This window comes from Amphibalanus amphitrite, unplaced genomic scaffold, assembly GCF_019059575.1.
Source record: "Amphibalanus amphitrite isolate SeventyFive unplaced genomic scaffold, NRLGWU_Aamphi_draft 000238F_arrow, whole genome shotgun sequence".
Lineage (NCBI taxonomy): Eukaryota > Metazoa > Arthropoda > Thecostraca > Balanomorpha > Balanidae > Amphibalanus > Amphibalanus amphitrite.
The window spans coordinates 677,040-702,622 of NW_024881733.1; the positions used below are offsets into that span (position 1 = coordinate 677,040).

General features: G+C 45.8%; 1 protein-coding gene across 1 annotated transcript; it reads left to right on the forward strand.

The window, feature by feature from the left end:
* Nucleotides 1-8,650: 8,650 nt before the first annotated feature.
* LOC122386050 lies at nt 8,651-13,702 on the forward strand. Its single transcript, XM_043374830.1, has 2 exons — nt 8,651-12,056; nt 13,408-13,702. The coding sequence occupies exons 1-2, from the start codon at nt 8,708-8,710 to the stop codon at nt 13,446-13,448; spliced, it is 3,390 nt and encodes a 1,129-aa protein (XP_043230765.1). The 5' UTR covers nt 8,651-8,707; the 3' UTR covers nt 13,449-13,702.
* Nucleotides 13,703-25,583: the final 11,881 nt, after the last annotated feature.

Genomic DNA, 25,583 nt, shown 5'->3' on the forward strand with positions numbered 1-25,583 from the left:
CATATCAGTCGATGCGTCTCGGCAAGACAAACACAATGAGACCATCCCCAGCGTTCTATCTCTTTCCATTCGCGAGTTATGGGCAAAAATCTGTTTGTAGCCTCAAATGACCTCGGATGACCTTTCTAGAGGCTATCAGCAAAATGACATCTTGGTCAACACAGTTGGTCCAAATTATTGTGATTTTGAAATATTTGGACTGTTCCTATGCGTACGCACGGATCTAGAGGCATTTTCATTTTTCTCCATCGACTTGTAATGTAAAGGTCACGCCACTGACCTGACCTTAGGTCACAAATATAAAAAATCCGAAATATACAAATTGTCGGCGCCCATAACATCATGCACTCCACCAAGTTTCAAACCTTTCCGACAAACACTGCAGGCTGGACATAATTGCAAACTTTTTTAGGCTTGGTCAGTTAACTTGCCTGGTGACCTGACCTGAAATGACCTCGGTCAAAAATTTCACACATTGTCCAAAATTCATGTACCAAAAGCTACCCCAAGCGGCGCGGCGCTACTAGCCGCGGTTTTTTATTCACACGTCAAAAACGCAACAGGGTGGTAACATATGCCCCCCCCCCCCCAACTGGGGCGATGGTTAATTATAACCAGTCGATGCGTCTCGTAACGGCTCACACGTTCGTTTTTTCCGTGGCGCTCTAGCTCCATCGGGGGCGAAACGGCAAAGGGGTCGTACCCTCCCCCCATCGGCCGGCACGTATGTAGAAAACAAATAGGTCCAGCGAGGGTTAACCCTCGCCCTGGCAGGGGGGTAATGCAACCCCCCTAAGGTTTTTCGAAGATAGCGTAAAAACGGCGGCGTTTGGCATAACCTATGGGGCAACTTTTTTACATATGACCTGAAAATTTGAAGTCCAGTTGACATTGGGTCAGGTCACCAGGTCAGAAAAACCGGTACAAGGTCATGGTCAAATTTCAATTTTCTTTTTTCACCTGTCCAACTCACAGTTTTGGACAGATTTCCTTCAATCTTTCTGGATGTGCTAAGTTCACCGAGTTGTATAGCATATAGTTCGTTTTTTTTTAGGTCATTGACCTGAGGTCAGGTAGAGGTCATTACGTCGTAATGTTAACCCTATTAGTGGCAGGGGGGGGTTGTTTTTATCCACCCCTCAGGTTTTTCGGGAATATCTCCGAAACCGCTGAAGCTACGATGCTGAAATTTTCTGACTTTTCCTAAAACTAAATTGGGCACATTCCCTGAAAATTTCAAGTTCATAACTTTACCAGGGGCGGCTCCAGAGCACTGGGAATTGGGGGGTCCTATTCGTGAAGCGAGTCATTTGGGCGAAGATCACGATGCTGCACCAGTTTTACGAACAGTGAATAAAAGGTATCATGTGATAACATATACAGTTATTGTGCATCCTCTTTTGACACGTTTTTGCTATAATAGGCGGATCCAGGCGTCCAAAAAGGGGGGTTATGTTTTACCTCCCAACATAGGTGCCCTGACACCGCCTATGCATTACCAATACAATTTTAGTCGTTCTCTCATAAGAAAATTATAACATAACAAGACCATTACCACCCTTTTTAGAAACAGTACCAACAAAAACCTTTTTTACTATACTTTTTGTGTACCCCCAATCTCAATGATCTGTATCCGCCTATGATTTTTGAAAATGCATATTTTTAGGATCCATGTGAATTCCTGATTCATTCTCTATCGATCGGCAAAAGTTGCGTTAAGATTGGTTCAGAAACCTGGCCGTGATAAACAGTCTAAAATGTATCTGCAATTTGCCCGTTTTTACCCCCCTCTACCCCCCTATTGACATTTTTTAATTTTTATTTTTTAGAAATGTAGATCACGTTGAGCGAAATCGAATGCCGTTTGAATTTTGAAAATCGGCCCGTTAGATCTCGAGATATCAAGGGGGGTCGTAAACAGCCCCCCTGCCACTAATAGGGGGTAGCCAGGAGCCTGCCACTAATAGGGTTAAGCCTATGGGAAAATACTAAATTCGGAAAATACTGGAGATGTCCGCTTTGTTCCATAACATTTGTGCTTTGAAACCATAGTAATTAATAACAGGTCATTTGGTGCTGCTTTGTTTGGTGTACTTATCCATGGGTCAGGTCAAATGAGGTCAACTGAGGTCAAATGACATGTTTGCCCAATAACTTGGCAGATATTGACGCTAGAGCTTAACCCGCGCCCCGTTGGGCTCTGCCGAGCAACGCGCCCGGTTGGGGGGGGGCATTTTGGCCCCCCCTAAGATCTCGAGAACCACGCAACATAGCGACAAGCGGTAAACGGCGTTGGATAGCCCCAACGGGGAACTACCTTGTGACCCAGTTTTATTGACCTAGGTCAAACCGATGACGTCACAGGTCAGGTCAAAGGTCCAATTTTCACCGTTTACAGGCACTTCAAGAAATGCGTTGTAAAATCGAGTAAAATGCATTTCATTGAAAATCATCGATGGGGAAATGTTCTTCAAACACATCTATATTACTATTTGAGGAGGGTGCGTCTGTCCGTTACCGAGGTCCCGACTTGGTGCTGCTTTGCGTGGACTACAGGCCAGACCGTTGCACCTAGCCCGGTGAAATTTGCACAACTTATAGATCAAGGATGCGCGACGTGCCTTTGAGGGGTCTCAGCTCGATCGGATTGATAGGGAGCGCGTGGCGCGTGCTCAAAAAGTGCAAATTCGCGTCATAGACCTTACATGTATAAATCGGCGTGCGAAATCGGGCGAAAACGGCTAATTTTGGCCGACACGGATCCAGTTCCCGTGCAATATCTTGGTGACCAGGGGTCCGACCGGCACGGGGAAAACAGCATCGTGTACAGAATTGAACGGGCTATTGAATGGTGTGCAATGCAGAGGATAGCACGCGCCACGTGCACCGGAGAGGGCACCTTTATTTGAAAAAAATTGCGGTTTTTGAGGGATTTTGGAATTAATTTTATTTTTAGGTGACCGTTAAATGGAGCGAGTTGAATCAACGCCTATTTGCAAGAGAAAGGTACCGCCTCTCATATGAAAATTGTGAAAAGCTGATTGATCCAAATCAAGGTGGTGCAAATCACAGGAGAAAATGGTGTTTGTCAATTTTGTGCCACTTTATTAATCACACGGGGTTTGCAGCATAACCTGATACCTTTGGCAATTGAATATGGTACCATTGGATAGAGCATTCAATTCTGTCCAATATTCACTCTTCATTTTTGCATGATTAACAACAGTATCCTTAAAAATGTAAATGTTCCAAACCATTACATTGACATTTTTAGCGAAATTCATCGATGGCCCTCAAAAGACTTCACGCCAGTTTTCGAATCATTCTAAAGTAGAACGCATGATAATACGACACGGGCACCTCGATGCGATGTATCTTTTTGTTTTCTTACAAAATGCTTGGACGTCAAAAAACAATCGAACGAAATGGATATCTACCAACCAAATCGACACAGACCAACCCAATACCCACGGGTAAAAAAATTCCCCCTTCGCGTTGCGGAGCACGCGGGTAACCCTAGTATTTTGCTATTTGAGGTCACTGATACCAGGTCAGGTCACAGAGGTCAGGTCACGGGGGGTCACAATATGAAAGTGTCGTGTGATACATGTTCTATGGTCCATTTTACATGACAAATGCGATTGTATGGGTCAGGCAGCCTTTGGGGCCAGCTTAGATCACGTTTTGGTCAAGGTCAGGTCAAGGTTAGGTCAAGGTCAGGTCAAGGTCAGGTCAAATTAGGTCAAATTTCAAAGTTAATATTTTTGCATAAAATGGGTATCGAATCGATGCAGCTCGTCACGGGGAGTTCAATGGTGGTCTTTGTTTTGCCGTACGTGGTCTAGAATTGCTAAAAATTGAGTTCAAAAATTTGACGTCATCATTTTTGAACAGTTTTTTCGCTATAACTTGGCCAAAAAACGAGATGTCGATCTGAAATTTGGTATGTATATAGAAGAGCGCTGGGACTATCACATATATTCCGGTTTTTTCGAAATTCGGAAAATTGTTGGATTTTTTCAAAGTTTTTTCTAAAAAAATCAATTTTTTGAATTTTTTTTTGGTCAAAAACCAGAAATTTTGAAAATCCGAGATAGCAGTTTTGTAGCGCCGCTTTTTGTCTACTAGACCATATAAAGAACTTTGAAATTGCTTAATAACTGTAGATTTGGTGAGCGTTTCAAGATTGCATGTTTTTTGCTCATTTTTGCTCGAACATGACCTCAGTTTGACCTCAATAACTCCTGACCTAAGGTGAGCTAAGACTTTAAATTTGGTGTGAAGGTGTCAAATTGATGCCCGGGAAGGTACTGAAAATTTGGCGGCGCTGCGCGCCGCCGTTTTCTTGCTATTCAGGAAAAACCACAGGGGGGGGGGGGCAAAATGGCCCCCCCCAACGGGGCGAGGGTTAAAAGATGGTGTCATTGTGTTCCTTGTGATCAGCCGAATCGAATGATATGCGATATGGTGCCAATAACTTGGCACATATTGACGCTAGAGCTTAACCCGCGCCCTGCTGAAGGGGGGGGGGTGTTTGAACACCCCCCCTTGTGGTTTTTCGCGAATATCTCAAAAACGGCGGCGCGGAGCGCCGCCGTTTTTGGTACACCTTATCATACATCAATTCTACACATGTTGTGAAAATTTCAGACCAAGGCCATTCAAGGTCAGGTCACCAGGTCACTTGAAGTGACCTCACCTCATAAAAACTTTCAATGTCTGTCATAGCTACACCGAGTGACCGATCGCTTTGAAACTTTCAGCGATTGCTAAGAGCAATAGCATGTACAAAATGTATATCTCAGAATTTTGATATCGATGACCTAAGGTCAGGTCAATTTTGCGACCTCCCCATTATAAGTCAATGGGAGAAAATTGAAATGCGCCTCTTTTGGATGAAAGACATTATACACACTCCCAAACACCGAATTACAAGTGGTTTAGACACACTGAACTTGAAAATGGTGTCCGTGACCCTTGTTTATGCCCTGAGGTCATCTTAGGTCACGAATGGTATCTAACAGTTTTTCGCAAATAACTTTTGATAGAGGCATGCTAGAGCGATGAAAACGCCTTAGATGTGTTCAGCTCGACGATACGGATCGACTGATATGCAACATGACCCTTTCCGGTCAGGTCATGACCTTGACCTGAGGTCAAATTTTCAAGTTGACCTTTCAAGGTCAAGTTATAGTTCATTCGATGCGTCTTGACGAGAGGAACACGATGCCGGTAAAAGTAAGCTCGTACAAGGCTTGGGTCAAAAGTTATTGCAGAAAAACTGTTTTCGAAAATATCGGCTATTTTTGCAGTTTTTGCCCCCTGCAGGCAAAACCGTTGACCTTAGGTCAAATCTGAGAGAATTACTCAGAAAGGGCGTTAATAGGGCTATCGAATGCGCTTTTCCGCGGCGCTGTAGCTCTATTGGTTCCCGAGTTATGCGTTGGCTTCTTGGAAATTTTCGACATTCGACCTGGAAATCGGCGAAATTTTGCCTTCAATGGCCTCTGGTGACCTGACCTTTGACCTGACCAAAAATTGACCGAAGTGATTTCGTCATTATTTTTTACGCTCTTTCGAACGCCGCCTTCCGCGTATCGCTACGTGGCCCAGGAGCCGAGTTACAAGGGGGGGTGTTCAAACACCCCCCCCCCCCAGCAGGGCGTGGAAATCCAGGACCCCCAGCAGGGCGCGGGTTAAAAGATGGTCATTTTGTTCCTTGTGATCAGCCGAATCGAATGATATGCGATATGATGCAATTTGGTTAACTTGAACTTAGTTAATTAACCCTCGCCGGCCGAGGGGGGCGGGTGCCGCCCCCCCCCCCCAGGGTTTTTTCGCGATAGCTCAGAACACGCTGGCGATAGAGAGCTGAAACTTGGCATACCTGACTTTTGATCCAAGCCGGATCTTTTGACACCAACCGCGTTTTTGGGCCAGGTCAGGTCACTGACCTATGACGTCATAAGTGAACCTCTGCACGGTCTTCAGATGTCGCAACTTCGCAACGCCCTCACTGCCAGAGGAGATGTCACAGGGAAATGAAACTTGCAGGATCTAGTATCCATTATGAGTCCCACTCCCAACTTGTATATCTCGGATTTTTCCTAAAGGTCATATGAGGTCAGGTCATTTTCGTGACCTCACCATTATAAGTCAATTAGGAAAAATGAAAACTTATAAAATATATTTTAAAACTTATATATACCTATATATATATATATATATATATATATATATATATATATATATATATATATATATATATATATATATATATATATATATATATATATATATATATATATATATATATTGTAGACGAGGATGAGTAGCAGGCATAGCGCGAGGCGCATATCTTGCGCAGTGAAAATACGAGAAGAGAAATAAAAGTTGTTGGAACCGAGCAACCGTGGTGTTTTGAAGTAGCATTAAGAATTAAGTAAAGTATCACTTTTTAAGAAATATCGTTAAGATGTTAAGATAATACACAACGCGAGGTTATATACAGATTCATTTAGAACATCCTGGTGCATGTGACCCAGACATGAGAAAGCCGCGCAGAATGGCTAATCCATCGAATGAAGAAGCTATGGACAGACAGAAGCCAGAGAGCAAAATGAGAACAAAACAACGGATTCTGAAGGAAATTCGTATGAGTGAGAGCAAGTTAAATGATCTAATTGGAAGCCAAAGCCCATCAGTAGCAGAGCTGCAAGCGATTACTAGCCAACTCGGAGAACAGTCCGGTGAACTACTGGATGTGGTGGAAGCGATCTGGGAGGAAACAAACGGTGGTGAAGTGCAATCGGGCCCCTTGTGGGAGATGTATCACAGCGTGGAAGCTAGCGTTCAAGAGTCGGTGAATGTCACAAGCAGATACATTAGAAGAGCATTGACAGAAAACATCGATTGTGAAAAGAACAGTTCCGCTGCAGAAACCAGTGTAGAGGCAGAACAAGAAAAAAGTGACGGAAGGAAAGAACGAGAAAAAAGTCAGAATCATCATGGAACAAATGAAACAGCCATAAAAGGAATCAAGCCACCCGAACTGCCCAACTTTGATGGCCACAAAGGATACAGTGATTGGTGTGCGATTTTCGACGCGTTTGTGGGCAACGCTAACGTTTCAGCGGAACTTAAGATGGTGTATCTGAAAAATAGTTTGAGTGGCGACCCTCTTCGGATAGTAGAACGCTACCGGTTGACTGAATCAGGATACACAAAGGCAAGAGAAGAGCTGGAGAAAAAATACGGTGGATGGGAAAGGCGAGTAAGGAGCGAGATGAACGAAATTCGAAGCTACCCGAAGATAGACGAAAACGACACCAAAAGACTGGAAGAATACTCTGACAAAATACTGAGTCTCGTCACCTGTCTCAAAGAAAGTGGCTCGGAGGGTGACCTGTCAGAAGTGTCAGCTTTCTACATGCTGGTATCGGAAAAGTTACACCACTCCTACATTAAAAACTACCACAGATGGCTCAGTACCGTGGGCCGGCAAGACAGTTTTGAAGTATTTGCCAATTGGTTGGCTGAAGAGGCAATGTGGGAGAAAAAGGCAAAGGAAACCACTACTTCAAGCAAGGAGAGAAACGTGCCGACGTTCAAATCGACTCGTGGACAGAAAAAGACATTTTCTTCCCGGAAACAGCCGAGTCGTCCAACCAGCAGACCGAGCTGCTGGGTGTGTCAGGCGGAACACCCTACTGAAAGCTGCGCTGAACTGCAAAGCTGGGATGTGGCCAGACGATACGGCTTCTGCAAAAGTGAAGGAATATGCTTCAGATGCCTAGCTGGAAAACACCGAGGGATGAACTGCCGGAAGTTTCCCGGGTGCAGTATAGAAGGATGCGGAGGAACCCACCACAGCCTCTTGCATGCTAATGGGAGTGAAAAGCCACGTCATGCCAAATCAGAAACAGGGAAGTGGGTGCAAGGGAGTCGCCAGCAGATGAATCATCAAGCACGAGAATTCATACCACGGACGGCTCAAGAGCACATCAGCGTGGAAGCTCCAGGGAACTCGGAAGGAAGTGGAGTCACCCCTGGTACAAGTTTCAACGTCGCATCCTTGGATCCTGAGAAGAAAAACGGCAAGATCGCGTTCCAAACGGCTCCAGTAGTCGTACGGTGCCAAAATCGTTCCCTAAAGCTGAATGCACTACTGGATCCATGTTCGGACGCCAGCTTTCTCAGCCAGGCTGCTGCTGATGAACTGGGCCTGAAAGGCGAAGAAGTACACTTTGAGCTTGGCACTGTTAGCGGAAGAAACGACGTCAGCATGATGTCAGGCTCTGTCGAGATATCATCACTGCATAGCAGTTTTCAGGCGTCGCTGGACGTAAACGTAATTCCCAGCCTGGAAGGTGCCTCTGTTTGTTCGAAATGGGAGGACATCAAGCAGCACTGGCCTCACATGACAAACGTTCCATTCCCCAAGATGGCAGGTGATGGCGTAGATTTGCTGATTGGTCTCAGTGCTGAAACCATGCCGATCTTCGTGCCTATCGAGACGATTTCTGGAGACAAAACAAGCCCGGTCGCCGTGTTGACGCCACTGGGATGGACAGCCTTTGGCTGCATCGGTGAAGCGGAGCTGAGTGGTGAGTCGTATGAACTGGAAAAGTTGAAGAGCATGACGAACACTGCACGTACGCTGCGGACTCACCTGGTGGATAAGCGACTTTCTGAGGAACTCCAAGCGATGAAGGCAATGACGGACATAGAACTCCTTGAAGTGAAGACATCTGAAGCCAACCTGCTATCATGTGAAGAGAGGCTGGCAGTCAAGAAAGCTGAAGAATCTCTGAAGAAAACAGGAACTCGCTATCAAGTGGCGGTCCCATGGCGCGAGAAGGAACCAGAGCTGAGCAGCAACTACGAAGCTGTGCTACACCGACTCGTGCGGCTGGAAAACTCTCTCCGTCGTCAAGGAGTTGATCTAGCATCAAAGTATCACGAGATTTTGGAGGACTACGTTCGGAAAGGATACATGACTAAAGTTCCTGCCAAGCAAAGATCGGACAGTGGGAAAAAGGAATGGTTTCTTCCTCACTTCCCAGTCATACGTGAAGACAAGGCATCAACCAAGATTCGCATTGTGTACGACGCGGCAGCCCAGTTCCGAGGAAGGAGTCTGAACTCACAGCTCCTGCCAGGACCATCACTGTACAGTGACCTCATCGAAACTCTCGTCGGATTTCGCCAGCACCCAGTCGCGCTTGTTGGGGATGTCCGTGAGATGTTCCTCCAAGTAGAACTGGCGGCTGAAGACCAGAAGTTTCATCGCGTATTGTGGCGAAACATGAAGACAGATGAGGAACCTACCGTCTATGAAGCCAAACGCTGGATCTTCGGCAATGCTGCAGCGCCTTTTGTGGCACAGTTCGTCTTGAAAGAACATGCACGGAGGAATGCTGATGAATTTCCTTTAGCTGCAGAAGTCGTCAGCAAACATGTCTACATGGATGATGCGATAGCGTCCTTCAAGGATGCAGAGTCTGCCATTGAAGCTAGAGCTCAGCTTCGTGAAATGCTAGAAAAGGCTGGGATGGAGATGAAGAAATGGAAGTCAAATAGCCAGGAAGTTATGGAAACGATACCGGCGCAGGACAGAGCTCCAACCTCTCATCACCGGATCGAAGACAGAGGAGCAAACCCAACGAAGACACTAGGTGTAGTGTGGTCAGCAGGAGATGACAGTCTCTCACTGGATGCCACAAAACGCAGTTCAAAGTCTGGAAGTTGGACGAAGAGAGATGTTCTGAGAGAGATGTCGACGGTGTTTGACCCCTTGTGTTTATTTGCACCGTTCACGCTACGAGCGAAGATGCTGTTCCAGCTGACTTGGAGTGATGGTGCTGGCTGGGACGACGTCCTACCCGAAGACCAGCAAAAGAAGTGGTCAGAGTGGTTTTACGAGCTGGGCGAACTCGGCACCATATCTGTGCCTCGATGCATCCACCCATTTCAAGGACAGCCTGAACAACAAGTACACGTATTCAGCGACGCTTCGGAGCAAGCATACGCCGCAGCGGTGTATGTGGTGTCAGAAGACGATGGCGTTCGAGTCTCGAATCTCGTTCTAGCACGCGCTAGAGTAGCTCCAAAAGCAAAGAAGCAAACCATTCCGAGACTGGAACTCATGGGAGCGTTGCTCGGCATGCGCCTGGTCAAAAAAGTATGCCAGGCACTTGGAAAGGACTTGAAGGAAGTATACTTCTGGTCGGATTCCATGGATATCTTATGCTGGATCAGGAACGAAGTGGCTCACTTTCAGCCATTTGTAGCGCACCGTGTTGCTGAAATCCGAGAGTTCACCGCACCGGAACAGTGGCAACACGTTCCAGGATCAAGCAACCCTGCGGATGCGCCGACAAGAGGCCTGGGTCTGGAAGAACTAAGGGATCACAGCTTGTGGTGGCATGGACCGGCATATCTATTAGATGGCGAACAGTGCTGGCCAAAAAGAAAGGAATTCAGCGAGGAAGAGTTCGACAAGAGTGAATTTCGCAAGCTGGAACAGAGGAAAACATTTGCTGTGACAACACCGGTTGCATCAGGATTCCGGCTCCAGCCAGAGAACTACTCTAGCTGGACGAGATTTCTCCGAGTGTCTGCCTGGGTATGGCGGTTCATACACGCACTCAAGTCTAGAGAAAGCAGCAAGGGAAGCGATTTTGAGAGAGCTAAGTCGAATGAACTGACTCCAGATGAAGTAGAAGAAGCTGAAAGATTCTGGGTCAAACAAGTTCAGGAAGAGTCCTTCCCCGTAGAAGTGAAGCAGCTGACGAAGGTGCAGACGGGTCACTTCGTCTCCAAAAAAGCATGTCGTGAGAGCCAAGTCAGGCAGCTGAGTCCATTCATGGACGAATTCGGCGTGATCCGTGTCGGAGGTAGATTGCAAAGATCGGACCTCAGCTACAATGCAAAACACCCGATTCTTCTCCCGAAGAAACACCCAGTCAGTAGGCTGATCATCCGACAAATCCATGAAGATGCAGGACACGGAGTAGGAGTAGAGCACACCTTGGCTGAACTGAGAACACGATATTGGATTCCTGCGGCGAGGGAAATGATCAAAGCCTGCATTCGTCAGTGCGTGACATGTCAGAAACTCCGCCAGAAAACAGAGACGCAAGTGATGGCACCCAAACTGAGCTCTCAAGTCTGCCCATCTTACCGTGCGTTTGACAAGTGCTCAGTGGACTTTGCGGGTCCATTCATTACGAAGCAGGGTCGCGGAAAAGCTCGTCAGAAGAGATACTTATGCGTCTTCACATGCCTTCAAGTACGAGCCGTTCACCTAGAAATGACGTATGGAATGGACACTGCCAGTTTCGTCAGGGCTCTGATGCGATTTATAGCCAGACGAGGTCGACCCACGGAGATAACATCAGACAACGGAAGAAGTTTCGTTCGAGCTTCCAAAGAGCTGAGGCAGGCTGTGGAACGTCTAGACAACAACAAAATACAGCGGGAGCTCCTGAAGTCGCACACAAAATGGACATTCACACCGCCCGGTGCTCCGCATTTCAATGGACCCTGCGAAGCCATGGTTAAGATGGCGAAAAGAGCGCTGGTGAAAACCCTGGAACATGCCGATCTGTCGGATGAAGAGCTCCAGACAGCCTTTTGCAAGGCAGAAGCGCTCATGAACACCAGACCGCTGACGGTGCTGTCTGCTGACCCTGATGACGAGCCTCCACTGACGCCTGCCAACTTTATCACAGGACCATCAGACATCGAGATGGTGCCACCTGGCGGCTGTGAGGATGTCTCTCTTAGACAGCGCTGGAAGCGAATCCAGCAGCTGTCGACGGAGTTTTGGAGACGATGGCTGCGAGAGTACCTGCCGTCCCTGCAGCAGAAGCAGAAGTGGTTTCAGCCTCAGATCGACATCGCCTCTGGTGACGTGGTGCTGGTGACCGATCTAACCGCACCACGGGGGAAGTGGCCAATGGGTCGTGTGGAGGAGGTGATGCCAGGTGCTGACGGTCATGTCAGAGTGGTCTCAGTCAAGCTGAAGGGCAAAACAGTCACGAGACCAGTAGGGTAGGGTGGGGTAATTTGAACATGTGGGGCAATTTGAACATAGTGTGAATAACACAAAATTACGGAAAATCCATAAGTCGCATGACAATAAGACCAATGAGAGAAATTATCGTAACTAAAAGGGCTATCATATGAACGGGGTTTAAAGTTTCAGGGAATGAAGATGTTGACGCACAGTGTAAAAAATCAATTTCGCAAGGAAAAACGCCTAACAACACGTCATTGCAACTTCATTGCAGCGCAAAATCTTGCATTGCTAGCGCCTAATACGCAACGGCTTTTGTTGTATAATGACCTAATCAGTGCCTTCAATCCAAGAAATTTGCTTTTGAACCCTGTTTTTTAAAATGGCAAAATAACTTTTAGCGTGGGGTAATTTGAACATAGTGTGAGAATTTGAATGAAGGCAGGGATAGCTCCGAAAAAAACAACGCTCCTAGTTTTTTTTTTGCCAATATTTTCGACCCAAGGCAGTAGCAGATAAGTGATGCCAGTTTTAGAAAATTTACGTCTAATATCCGTCTAATCTCCGGCATTTTTGTTGATTTTCCGTCCAAAAATGTTAAAGTCAACTATTTGTCCAAATATGTCCGAAAATTTATGCAGCTATCAACACTCAAAACCGTCATTTATATTGCTTATCATGTAATTTTACCAGCCGAAAAGTTTTCATTATATTGAGAGCTTAACAAGCTTTCCATTCGCCAATCAATGCTATGCACGATTACTTTATAAAAAGCGCTGAAGTGTAGCAAGCCATCGTCCAATGTTGTCCAGTCTGCTACCTTTGTCCAACCAATTCCGAATTGGACATTGGACAAAATCAGAACTCCAAATGTCCAGGTTTCGATTGGCACCCCGCACCACTTTAACAGATGTAGTACGGTTGGGAGAGTTTTTATCGAACAAAAATGATAGACGTTCTGTTAATTGAAAAGGGGCGAATTCTGTCAACTGACCGGTGTGCAGCGTGCAGATATTGATACTTTGCAACTGTTATTTTTGCTGTTGTGTTGATTTTTCAAGTGAAGGTATGTTTAGAATTGTTCTGCCTATTTGTTTATGGGTCAAACAACATCGGTGCTGGCGAGACTATCGTTTTTATGACAGGTAAAGGCAGTATGTTCAAATTACCCCACGGTGGGGCAATTTGAACACACCGTGACTTGGTGGAGAAGTGAGGCTATGCTATTCAAGGTATGCTCGGCTCGTCCAAAAATGAGGCTTGCATGGTGAAAGCAAGTGACACTTGCGCTACTGAAGCAGTTTTTCTTCATCCAGGGTTGAACTGGAATTTGGTACAATGGAGAAGACGTAAAAATATGTTCAAATTACCCCACACTACCCTAGTCAAACTGGTCAAACTCAGTGTCGATGAACCACTACCATAGGAGGTGGTCTCTGAGTTAGTTATGTGTTGGATTGACAGGTCAGTCCAAAGAGGGGGGGAGATGTAGACGAGGATGAGTAGCAGGCATAGCGCGAGGCGCATATCTTGCGCAGTGAAAATACGAGAAGAGAAATAAAAGTTGTTGGAACCGAGCAACCGTGGTGTTTTGAAGTAGCATTAAGAATTAAGTAAAGTATCACTTTTTAAGAAATATCGTTAAGATGTTAAGATAATACACAACGCGAGGTTATATACAGATTCATTTAGAACATATATATATATATATATATATATATATATATATATATATATATATATATATATATATATATATATATATATATATATATATATATATATATATATATATAACTCAGGGTTGGCATTTTTGCCGGCAAAAACTAGTTTTTGCCATTTGCCGGTTTTAACCGGTTTTAACCGGCAAAAAGTGGCAAAAACTGGCATAAACTAAAAACCATCCTAATGTCACCCCAGGCATGTTTCTAATCATATCACATTCGAAGGATTCAATTAAAGCTATGTGCTTTCAAGCAGAAGTGAGATTTATATTGGTAATTTCAGTGCTATAAGTTATGAAATCCTAAAATGATTTACATGTCCGTTCCATAATTTGGTAGCAAAATTATCGTTTTCTCCTATTGTGAGGACAGATTTCCATGTTCCATGTGAAAGTTTTCACTTTCACTTCATTTGCAACATTTGAACAAATGAATGAAAAACTATATTTACACTTCAGTTCTAAGTGTAAATAAGATGTAAACAAGGTGTAACTATCATCTGTAATGATTACTTTAAACAATAAGTTGATCTTACTCCTGCTTATGTTTATGGACTTACTTGGCGTCAACAGAGGCAAAGTTTAGCAAGGAACGAGATGTCACACCAGGAATGAAAATGTTGCGCCGTGTTAGCTTCATTATTTGGTAGCAATCACGAAGAAATGCCCCTACTTGTGAGCTGCCTCCTAGTCCTATTGCAATTGTTCGTCTTATATTGTTATTTACGATATTTACTTGAGTATGCAGCTTTTTTCGTACTTTTGACTTTTAAAAATATAATTTTTAGTACTTTTTTCTTTGGTCATCAAAATGAGTTTATTACGACGTCCTTCTTAGAACTTGACTTACCGACAGTTGCTTACTTTTTAAACTTCCTGTCATCTACTGCTTCTGCTAGTTTTCGAGTGTAAACAAACCCACGTGGCTGAGGGACTGACGATTTGGACGGATTGGGATGCTGTAGTTATATTGGGAGTGTGAGTGTGCTGTGTGGGCGTGCTTATATTTTGGTGATTGGTCTCGACACTCGTTTCCATCAAAGCAAACCCTCAAAGATGACCGGGAGGCAAGGCGGTCGTCCACCCGCTTCTATACGAAGTGCTTTTGAGCAGAAGTCTGTGGATGGACGGATGTGCATGATCTGCCCGTCCTGCGGCAGGGCGATATCTGATCGGCCCAAACGCCTGTCCATGCACTATGATAACTGCCCAGCCCTGAAGCGTTCGAGGACCAGTAATGACGGAACAGACACCGAGAGTGATGACGTAAGCATCGCGTCCGATCAACAATCCCTGCCTGGACCGTCGGGATCCACATCTAGATCCAGGCCGCGCCAACAGCACATCACCAACTGGACATTCCGTACGAGCGACCGACTCAAGGAAGAACTGGATCTCAAGGTAGCAAAGTTTTTCTATTCCAAAAACATCAGTTTTAACACCAGCGAGTCTGCTCACTTCAAAGATCTCGTGAGCAGTCTGCGACCAGGCTATGATCCTCCCAACCGCAAGGCCATCGCGGGACGTCTGCTGGACCAGACCTACGACAAGATGAAGGCCGAAATGAGGGAGGCTTTGGCAAAGACGTCTGAGGTCACGCTGGTGCAAGACGGTTGGAGCGATGTGTCCATCTCGCCTGTTATCGCTCACACGATCCACGCGCCCGGCGGTGGGACGTTTTTCTTGAACTCGAAGTGGGTGGAGGACATGCCGAAAACCGCAGAAAACTGTGCACTGCTGGCCGAGGAAGCTATTGAAGAAGCCCGGTCGCAGTACGGCGTAAAAGTGACGGGTCTCGTGACGGACAATGCCAAGAACATGCAGAACATGAGAAGGATAATAAACCAACGACACCCCGAAATAGCCGTTTGGGGCTGCGCCTCTCATCTTCTGAACCTGGTGGGCAGTGCAGTGACGCCCTCGGACATCATGAAGTACGTGGTCGCGGTTCACAAGTGGTACCGAAACCATCACAACGCTGGAGCCTGGCTGGCGCAGAAGGAGGGCACGGTGCGACCGCAGCTCCCCGCAGAAACTCGATGGAATTCTCAGGTAAGAACTTGCTGACGGCCGCTGGAATACATTCATCGGTTTGACACAGACTGGCGCCAACGGCTAAAGTATCAATGGAACAATCCCAAATTAAATTGGAGCGTAAGCGATCCCATGCACAATTATTTATAGGTTTTGTATGGAGCGGTAAAAATATTTGTTTATTTCGCAATTTATATCTTCATTTTACATTTAGTATATTAACTTAACATTTAAGTACAACCATAGTGAACGTTAAACAGTTTTGTGTATGCATACATATTTTAACAAATTCAAAGTCTTCAGCCGCTCATAAAAGTAATCGCCGGCAATGTTGTACAACTCCCTGAACTGCTTTGGCAGGTGGACACGCTGAAGAGCTTCATCAGGAATCGGCAGGCTTACGTGGCCATCAGCGCCGAACACGAGCCTGAGATGGACGAGACGGTCACCCAGCGTGTCAACTCCCTCGGCCTGTACCGCAGCATACAGGATCTCGTCTGCCAGCTGGAGCCCATAGCTGAAGGAGTGGATCGGCTGCAGTCGGATTCGGCGACTCTCGCCGATACCGTGGCGGTTTTCCAAGACCTGCTGGACAACCAAGCCCTGGCGCCGCACCACGCGACACTTGAGCGCCGGAAGTCGCAAGCAGTCACGTCACTGCACCTCGCGGCGTACCTCGTCCACCCCAGGTATATGGGCAAGAATCTCACTACCGAGGAGTTCGATGAGGCCATGGCGCAGTTCAAGGAGGACCTTCACCCACAGATAACTAAGTTTCATGGCCAGCTGCCACCTTTCCCAAGCAGCTTCTTTTCGGCTGGGATGAAGCAGCTGCCTCCAACGGAGTGGTGGTGCGGGGCTGCCCAAAGGCCTGGGGTGAGCAAGGAGCTGGGAGATGCAGCAATGAGCCTCCTCTCAAAGCCGCCGTCCTCCGCGTCCATAGAGAGAACTTTCAGTAGCTTTGGGCTTGTCCAGACCAAGCTGCGAAACCGTCTTGGGCACGCAACCGCGGAGAAGCTCGTCTTCTGCTACCGGATGCTCCAGGAAACTGCAGCAGAGGACGATGACGAGTGAAGTCCAAGGGGAGGGGAGCTGAGGGGGCGGGGTCAAGCTCATACCATTCCTGACAGTCCTGAGAGTCATGCTTTTCAGTTATCTGTGTATGTTTTGTGAGAGTGGCTTGCCAGGTGCAAGACAGACCAGAAGTCCGAGCGTTGGACTTAACCATTTCACCGTTCGTTAAACTGGGCTGTTGCCCTGTTCCCGGATTTCCGAAGAGGAATCCAAGTATTGAATAGTGTTTGCTATTATGTTTCAGGCGTGCTCATTTGCCTGTATGCTTTTTCTGATTGTGTTTTGTGTTCCAGTGGAGTGAGTAACGCAGAAAAGTGGAACAAACTTGATAATACAATTTTAGAAGCAATTTAGCATGTTTGTCTGCGAATAGAGAATGTAAAATATGGCTAATGATTGGTAAGGAACATGAACATGCAACAAGAAACTTATGAGGCGAAGTTCAGCATGTTTAGTACTTCCTAATAGCTTCTAGACATGTGTTTTACACCCAAAGTAAGAAATAACTGAAAAAGCAGCCAGGTTTGAGCCACTTGAGTTTTTGCCAGTTTTTGCCAGTTTATGCCACCGTAGTTTCTGCCAGCCGGTTTAAACCGGTTAAAACCACTGGCAAAAACCAGTTTTTGCCACCCCTTGCCAACCCTGATATAACTTATCCCGCGCACCGACGGGAGGGGCGGATATCAACCCCCCACTGAGGTTTTTCGCGAATAGCGGGCAAACCGCGGCGCGTGGCGCCGCAAAATTTTGTATGACTATTCCCTCATCAATTTTACACATGGTGTGCAAGTTTGAACCTCCTACCTTTCGAGGAGGTCAGGTCACCAGGTCACTTTGAATGACCCAACCTCAAGTCACTTTTTTGCAACTTTGTCACCGTGCCAGAGCTACAGTAGATGTCGGAGGCCTTTGAAAGTCGCAGGATGTTATTAGGTCATTAGTAGCTACAATTTTTATATCTCGGAATTTTGATATCGGTGACTTAAGGTCAGGTCAATTTCGCGACCTCCCCATTATAAGTCAATGGGGGAAAAATCAACTCCCTGTTTTTACCACTAAAACGGGTCGGAATGGCCCCATATACCATACATGACTTCATATACGATCAACCTTCACTACCTTGAGGTCTGTTTTGCGGTTGGGCAGCTGTGAGGTCATGTGACGTCATCAAAGGTCACCAAAGGTTTTTGGCCAATAACTCCACACAGGAACAAGATACAGCCGCGTGGATGGTCTCATTGTGTTCAGCTCGTCAAGACGCATCGAATGATATACATGATGACCTCGAGGTCACGTGACCTGAGGTCAACCTTTGACCTTGACCTTTCGAGGTCAACATATATATTATTCGATGCGGATTGACGAGAGGATCACGATGATGCCCTTTGTTTGTTCCTACCTTGACTAATTCGAAAGTTATTCGAGAAAAACTCTCTCAATATCTAGCGCCGCCATTTTGACTTTTTCGACCCCTGTGACGTCATCTTTGACCTGACCTGAAAATGACCTGTGTAAAAATTGTAGATCTTGACCGTGCGTATCCGATGCCGTTTACCGCTTGTCGCTATCTTGCTTCGTTCTCGAGATCTCAGGGGGGGGGGCGGTCATCCGCCCCCCCCCGTCGGTGCGAAGTTGGCGCAGACCCCCGTCGGTGCGCGGGTTATAAAAAATACTTGTATCATTCGACGCGACTTGACGTGCTGAGGTCACTGGTGCTTTTCTTTTTTCTCTATCCTAATTAGATCAAAAGTTATAAGCGAAAAACTGTTGACCTGTTTTTAGCGAAATTTTTACATTTATACCCCCTAAATATCGACCTAGAGCAACTAAATTTGCACAGGGGCGAGAAATCCAGGGGGCCAGCCTACCTACCAAATTTGGCGTTTCTAGGTGCCATAGGAGCCAATCGCGAGGGGGGGTCGCATCAACCCCCCTGCCAGGCCGTGTTATGAAAAATGTCCTGCCAGGGCGGGGTTAACCCGCGCACTGGTGGGGTCTGTTTATAACGCGACCTGGTGTGGGGGGGCTATTTTTTGCCCCCCCCCCCCTCGTATCTCCGAAACTACTGGACGGATCCGCGAAATTCAAACGGCGTTCGAAAGGCCTGTCAAATTTGTCTAAGGAAACCAAATTTCATTGACCTTAGGGTCACCGATGACGTCACAGGTCAGGTCAAAGATGAAATGTTTCACCGTTCACAGGTCATCTAGGGAATGCGCTATAACACCGAAGAAAACGCATTTTGTCGAAAATCAGCGATAGGTCGTCAGTTGCCTAATACATATGTTGCTATAAGAGTTCACTGACATTACCAGGTCGCACACAACTCCACCTACACAGTTACACGCATACCAACATAAACACACCTACATAAATACATGTATAGTCGGGTACTGTCCATCCCCACTCGGGGAACAGTTCCCGCTGAAGATTAGGCCCCCGCCCCTAAGACCCATCCGGGCCAACCCGGGACCGGCCCTCCCTGAAGGGGCCGGTCGGCCGGCCGGGCGGGCGGATCGCCGGCCGTCGGGTGGACGGTTCGCCCGCCCGGTCGGTGGTTAGGGGGCGCCGCCCGACAAGTTGCCGGGCGGTGCGGGCGGGGGCTGGCGGCCCGTCTGGAGCGCCAAACACACGCACACCTACATACACAAACACATACCCACACACACACACGTACACACAAAAACACACACGCAAAACTATACTGACTTATTTAATCCTATTGACGTATTTTAATTACACTTATTACATAAGTTATTTGTACTTCTGTTTTGTTTGTTTCATTTGTGAAAAGTTGTGTTGTTAACCCGCGCACCGACGGGGGTCTGCGCCAACTTAGTACCGACGGGGGGGGGGGCGGATGACCGCCCCCCCCCCCCCTGAGATCTCGAGAACGAAGCAAGATAGCGACAAGCGGTAAACGGCATCGGATACGCACGGTCAAGATCTACAATTTTTACTAAGGTCATTTTCAGGTCAGGTCAAAGATGACGTCACAGGGGTCGAAAAAGTCAAAATGGCGGCGCTAAATATGGAGAGTTTTTCTCGAATAACTTTCGAATTAGTCAAGATAGGAACAAACTAAGGGCATCATCGTGATCCTCTCGTCAATCCGCATCAAATGATATATGTGACCTCGAAAGGTCAAGGTCAAAGGTTGACCTCAGGTCACGTGACCTCGAGGTCATCATGTATATCATTCGATGCGTCTTGACGAGCTGAACACAATGAGACCATCCACGCGTCTGTATCTTGTTCCTGTACGGAGTTATTGGCCAAAAACCTTTGGTGACCTTTGATGACGTCACATGACCTCACAGCTGCCCAACAGCAAAACAGACCTCAAAGTAGTGAAGGTTGATCGTATATGAAGTCATGTATGGTATATGGGGCCATTCCGACCCGTTTTAGTGGTAAAAACAGGGAGTTGATTTTTCCCCCATTGACTTATAATGGGGAGGTCGCGAAATTGACCTGACCTTAGGTCACTGATATCAAAATTCCGAGATATACAAATTGTAGCTACTAATGACCTTATAACATCCTGCGACTTTCAAAGGCCTCCGACATCTACTGTAGCTCTGGCACGGTGACAAAGTTGCAAAAAAGTGACTTGAGGTTGGGTCATTCAAAGTGACCTGGTGACCTGACCTTGAAAGGTAGGAGGTTCAAACTTGCACACCATGTGTAAAATTGATAAGGGAATAGTCATACCAAATTTCGCGGCGCTACGCGCCGCGGTTTTCCCACTATTTGCGAAAAACCTCAGGGGGGGGCGGATATCCGCCCCCCCCGTCGGTGCGCGGGTTAAAGCAGCGATTGATGCAATTGTACTGTTGTGTTTGTAAAGGAAAATATACTAACCCTTCAGTGGGACACAAAAAAAAAGACATTACCAGGTCAGGTCACAGGTCAGGTCACCAAGGGTCACACTCACAGGTCAGGTCACATGAACCTAACTTTAGGTACTAAGGTTGTGCGATGCATGTTTTATAGCCAATTTTTCATTTCCAACTCAATGGTGTTGGTTATAAGACTTTTAGGTACGGCTTAGGTCACTTTCTGGTGAAGGTCAGGTCAAGGTCAGGTCAAAAAAGGTCAAATTTTAAAGTTGATAGTTTTGCATAAAAGGGGTATTGATTCGATGCAGCTCGTCACGGGGAGTCTAATGGTGGTCTTTGTTTTGCGCTAAGGGGTCTAGAATTGCTAAAAATTAAGTTTGAAAACTTGACGTATCAATTTTGAACCGTTTTTTCGCTATAACTTCGCCAAAAAAGAGATATCAATCTCAAATTTGGTATGTGGATAGGAGGTAAGGACTATCACATATATTGTTTTTTTGCGAAATTCAAAAAACTTTTTGGATTTTTCGGCTATTATATTCAAAAAATCTATTTTTTTGATTTTTTGGGGTCAATATCCAAAAATTTCAAAATCCGAGATAGTAGTTTTGTAGCCCTGTCAATTCTACAGCTTTTATGTCTTTATCGTTTTTCTGTATTTGCAAAGCTATAGGCCTGACAGCTCTTCCCGCGAAACCCTTTTTTTGGTCAAAAACGGCAGAACATGACGTCACTCTGACGTCATTTCCGGCCAACCTATCATAGCCTTTGGAATTTTTTTTTGTCACAATGTGTAAAATTGATGTCCGGGAGGGTACTGTAAGTTTAGTGACGATCGGCGCAGCGGTTCTGGAGATATATTGAAAAGTCTGGAGGGGGGGGGGGAAATTGCCCCCCACTAGGGCGCGGGTTAAAGGAAATAGTTCACTTTTTAACATGGGTTTTGAACTGGAATAGCAGTTCCGTAGCTTGGGCTGAGACGAGCATAAATCAGGAGCTTTTACAGCCCAACGATCACCCTAGGCAAAGATATTCTATTTCTCGTCCCGAAAAAGGTGTCTTGCGTTGAGGATGTGTGCCTTGCATATATTTCCATCCAGTATGAAAAGAGCATGGGTCCCGAAAATTCTTCAGAAACTAGAGAAATTATCTACGAGAACTATAGAGAAATTCTCGTACTGAACAATAAGGACATTTAGGGGAACATTATTAGATCGAGCAGATCGCCCAAATGCCGGTGGCTGCGATAATTTCTCTGTTTCTGAAGAATTTTCGGGACCCATGCTCTTTTCATACTGGATCGCGTGTGCCTTACAGAAACTGAAAAGTTCTTCCTATATCAAAATATAGAGAAAAAAATCTTTTGTTATAAAAAGGTTTTATTTTCTTTGCTGATTATTTTGAACATAAAAAATAATAAATCGTTGCAAAAAAAAATAATTTCGTGAAAGTGAACTATTTCCTTTAAGGGGCGAAATAGCCCCCCCCCCCTACGGGTGGCAGTGTCCTGCGATAGCCCCACGGCTCACGGGGCGTACGGGTTATGCGAATCATTTAGATAGCTTACCTTCTGTCATGACGAAATAGAAGTAGGTCTTGGTTTTTTGTAACAAAAAAGTTGGAACTTGGACGAGCGGTCACCATTACAAAAGAATCTAAGGCGGAAAATTAAAAATAAATAGTAAAAAATGCAGTAAAACAATTATTACAGCTACAATGTATTAGATATTATTCAGGAGGATAAATGAAGCTATGAAGGTTTTCGAGCATTTACTTTACCGTTTACGTATCGTGACCGAGTTGTGACCCAAATTCCTGAAGGCCGTCTTTCTGATCTTCGCTCTCAATCACGTTTACATCTTCTTATACCAATACCTATTTAGAGTCGATGCCACATGAAAACACAAGAATCCGTTTTCGCCGGCATTTCAATCCGCTCCCTCCCTCCGCTCCCCGATACAAGCCGTTGCCAGGCAACCGTTGTCATGACAACCAATCTGGGCATTCCAATTGGCCGAGTCTCCCGCCATACCGGGATCCAAGATTGTGAAGGATGCACAGTTTACAGTTCGCATGACGCATTGGCCCGGGGGGGGGACTTCCCTTTTCGGTGATTCACTATCCACCCACAAAATGCCTGTTTTTTTTTTTTGTTATATGGTGAGCTCAAATGGGGTTAACCCGCCCCCTGTATGGCCGTCAACCGACCCTGCCACCAGTGACTCCCCCCCCCCCCCTCCCAAAGATCTCGGAAAGTTACCGACCGATTTTCGAATTTCAAACGACATTGGATAGCCCCAGCGGAGAACTAACTTGTGACCAAATTTCATTGACCTAGTTTAACCCGCGCCCTGCTGGGGGGTGTTTGAACACCCCCCTTGTGGTTTTTCGCGAATATCTCATAAAGGGCGGCGCGGAGCGCCGCCGTTTTTGGTACACCCTATCGTACATCAATTCTACACATTTTGTGAAAATTTCAGACCAAGGTCATTCAAGGTCAGGTCACCAGGTCACTTGAAGTGACCTCACCTCATAAAAAGTTTCAATGTCTGTCATAGCTGGGGCATTCCACGATAGATCGTACCAGGCCCGTCACCCTCATCTCTCAGATTTGAATGAAAATTGGTACAAGGGGTAATCATGGGCTCCAAAAACACCTGCCAAAATATTAGACTTCTCAGATGAAAACTTTTTGAGTTACATTGCATAATATTTTCTAAACTTCAGATTGTAAGGGTGAGTTTGATGAGCTATAACTAAAAAACGAGCTAAGCAAGCAACAAACGGTAAACAGCTTTGAACTAACGATGAATCAAAGATTAATACAGTATTTTTATAATTGGAAGGAAAAGCTTTACATATTGAAAAAAGTCGTAGTATTTTTTTTAAATCGTCTATAATGGCCCTTGGGACCAAAATTTTTGCCATTTTTATTTCTTCAAAATAAACCTCAGGTCCTTTAAAATCGACATGCAAAAAATTAGAAAGGTGTTCTTTCTATAAGTTCCTCATTCAAATGTATACAAAATGGGTTTCCGGGGGTTCGGTACGACCCCAGCTCGCCGTTTCGCCTCTAATGGAGCTAGAACCTTGCGGAAAAAACGAGCATGTGCGCCGTTACAAGATGCATCAAATGATACCACATTTTAAGGTCTCGGGTTCATTGGTGACCCCTGAGGTCATTTCAAGTGACCCAAATTACGGGTCCGGTTTTTGATAGATAACTTCGCAACAAATGGTCGCAGAGCCGCGATTTTAGCATCTTTGTGTTTGCCTAGCTCCGGCGCGTCGAATGGTATGCTGTTTGTTCTGGTGAGGTCAGCTTAAGTCGCTGACCTCGGGTCAGCACACTGCCGTGTATTTGGCTCCGCTCCCCGACCGGGCGGCCCAGCCGGCAGCCAGCCGCCGGGCATCACGTGACCGCCCCGAGTCCGCGGCAAAGCCAACCAGCGCGGCGCTGGACAAACAGCGCCGCCACAGAGATGGTTAACAGTCCGGTCAGGCCACGAAGCTGGGTGAATGAGATCATATTGCACATCATTCGATTCGCAACGTCTTCCCGAGTCCATTGGTAGCTTTCCCGTCTCTCTAGCTCAATTTGATCGAGAGTTATTGACGAAAAACTCTTATGACCCTAGTGACGTACGAATGACGTCACGCAAGGTCAACAATGCAAAAGTGAGGCAAAAATGACTTCAATTGAACTTTCAGTAACCAGTGATGTCACTAGGCAGCTTAACCACACCATTTGTAGGCTCTCTTCCGAAATCACAATTCGAGACCATTACGGTGACGCAAAATAAGTACATTTATAGAAAGAACACCTTCCTAATTTTTTGCATACTACTTAAAAATCATCCTAAAATGTTTTTAAGTAAATAAAAATTCAAAAAAAAAATGGTCCCAAAGGCATAAAAATGCAAATGAAAGGAAACTCGAGGTGTTATATATCAAAAATAATATAAATTTCAAAATTTTAAAAATGCATATTATTCTTTGTTTCAATGCAAGTTCAATGCCGTATAGCATTTGGCGTTTGGATTATCCGTCTTAGAGTTACAGCCCGCCAAACTTGGGGCTGCAACGCAAGATCCAAAACATGTTATACACTATAACTCAAAGACCACTCATCTGATAAGCCTGAAATTGTTACAGGAGGATTCAGAACCCCTGATTACCCCTTAGCCCTCGCCCGCACATGGGGGGGTGGTTGCCACCCCCCCCAGGCAGTCTTTCTGCTCTGCACTCAACATTTTTAGAGCTAGAAGGCTGATTTTTCGTATAGCTGCTCGTCTATCCTTTCTTGATGTCCACTGAAAATTTCAAGTTTCTGTGATTTTTGGTTTCGGAGATATGACCTTGTTTTTCAGGTCATGTCATGACCCAAATGGCCAATTCTCAACATCTTGCGTTTGCCATGGGCCTTGTGAGCTTTTGACACCCTGATTTCGGCCTTTTTTGCCAGTCTTACCTCCCACCTATCATGGAACATGTTGTTCGACGATGCACAGGGGTCAAGGTCAGGGTCAAGGTCAACCTAGGTCATCTAAGATAATTGCGTTTTAGGCAAGCTGAATTTACTTTTTGTGAAGTTTTTTGACTGCATTTTTGGTAAAAGCTTCTCAGATCATGATTTCATGTGATATGGACCCAAAAACAATCGGTGCACACATCAGTATACACACAGACACACACAGACATACAAATACATATAATTGACCTTGACCTAACTTGACCTGAAATGACCTCAGCAGCAAAATTCTGGTCGGATAGTGTGACAAAGAGGTTCTAGCTGGCTTGGCACCAGAAAACAGCATCGTCATCGGTATTTGCTAAGCAGCGCACTTGATATCCAACGGTGACCCAAAACAGCAACATTTTTTAGTTT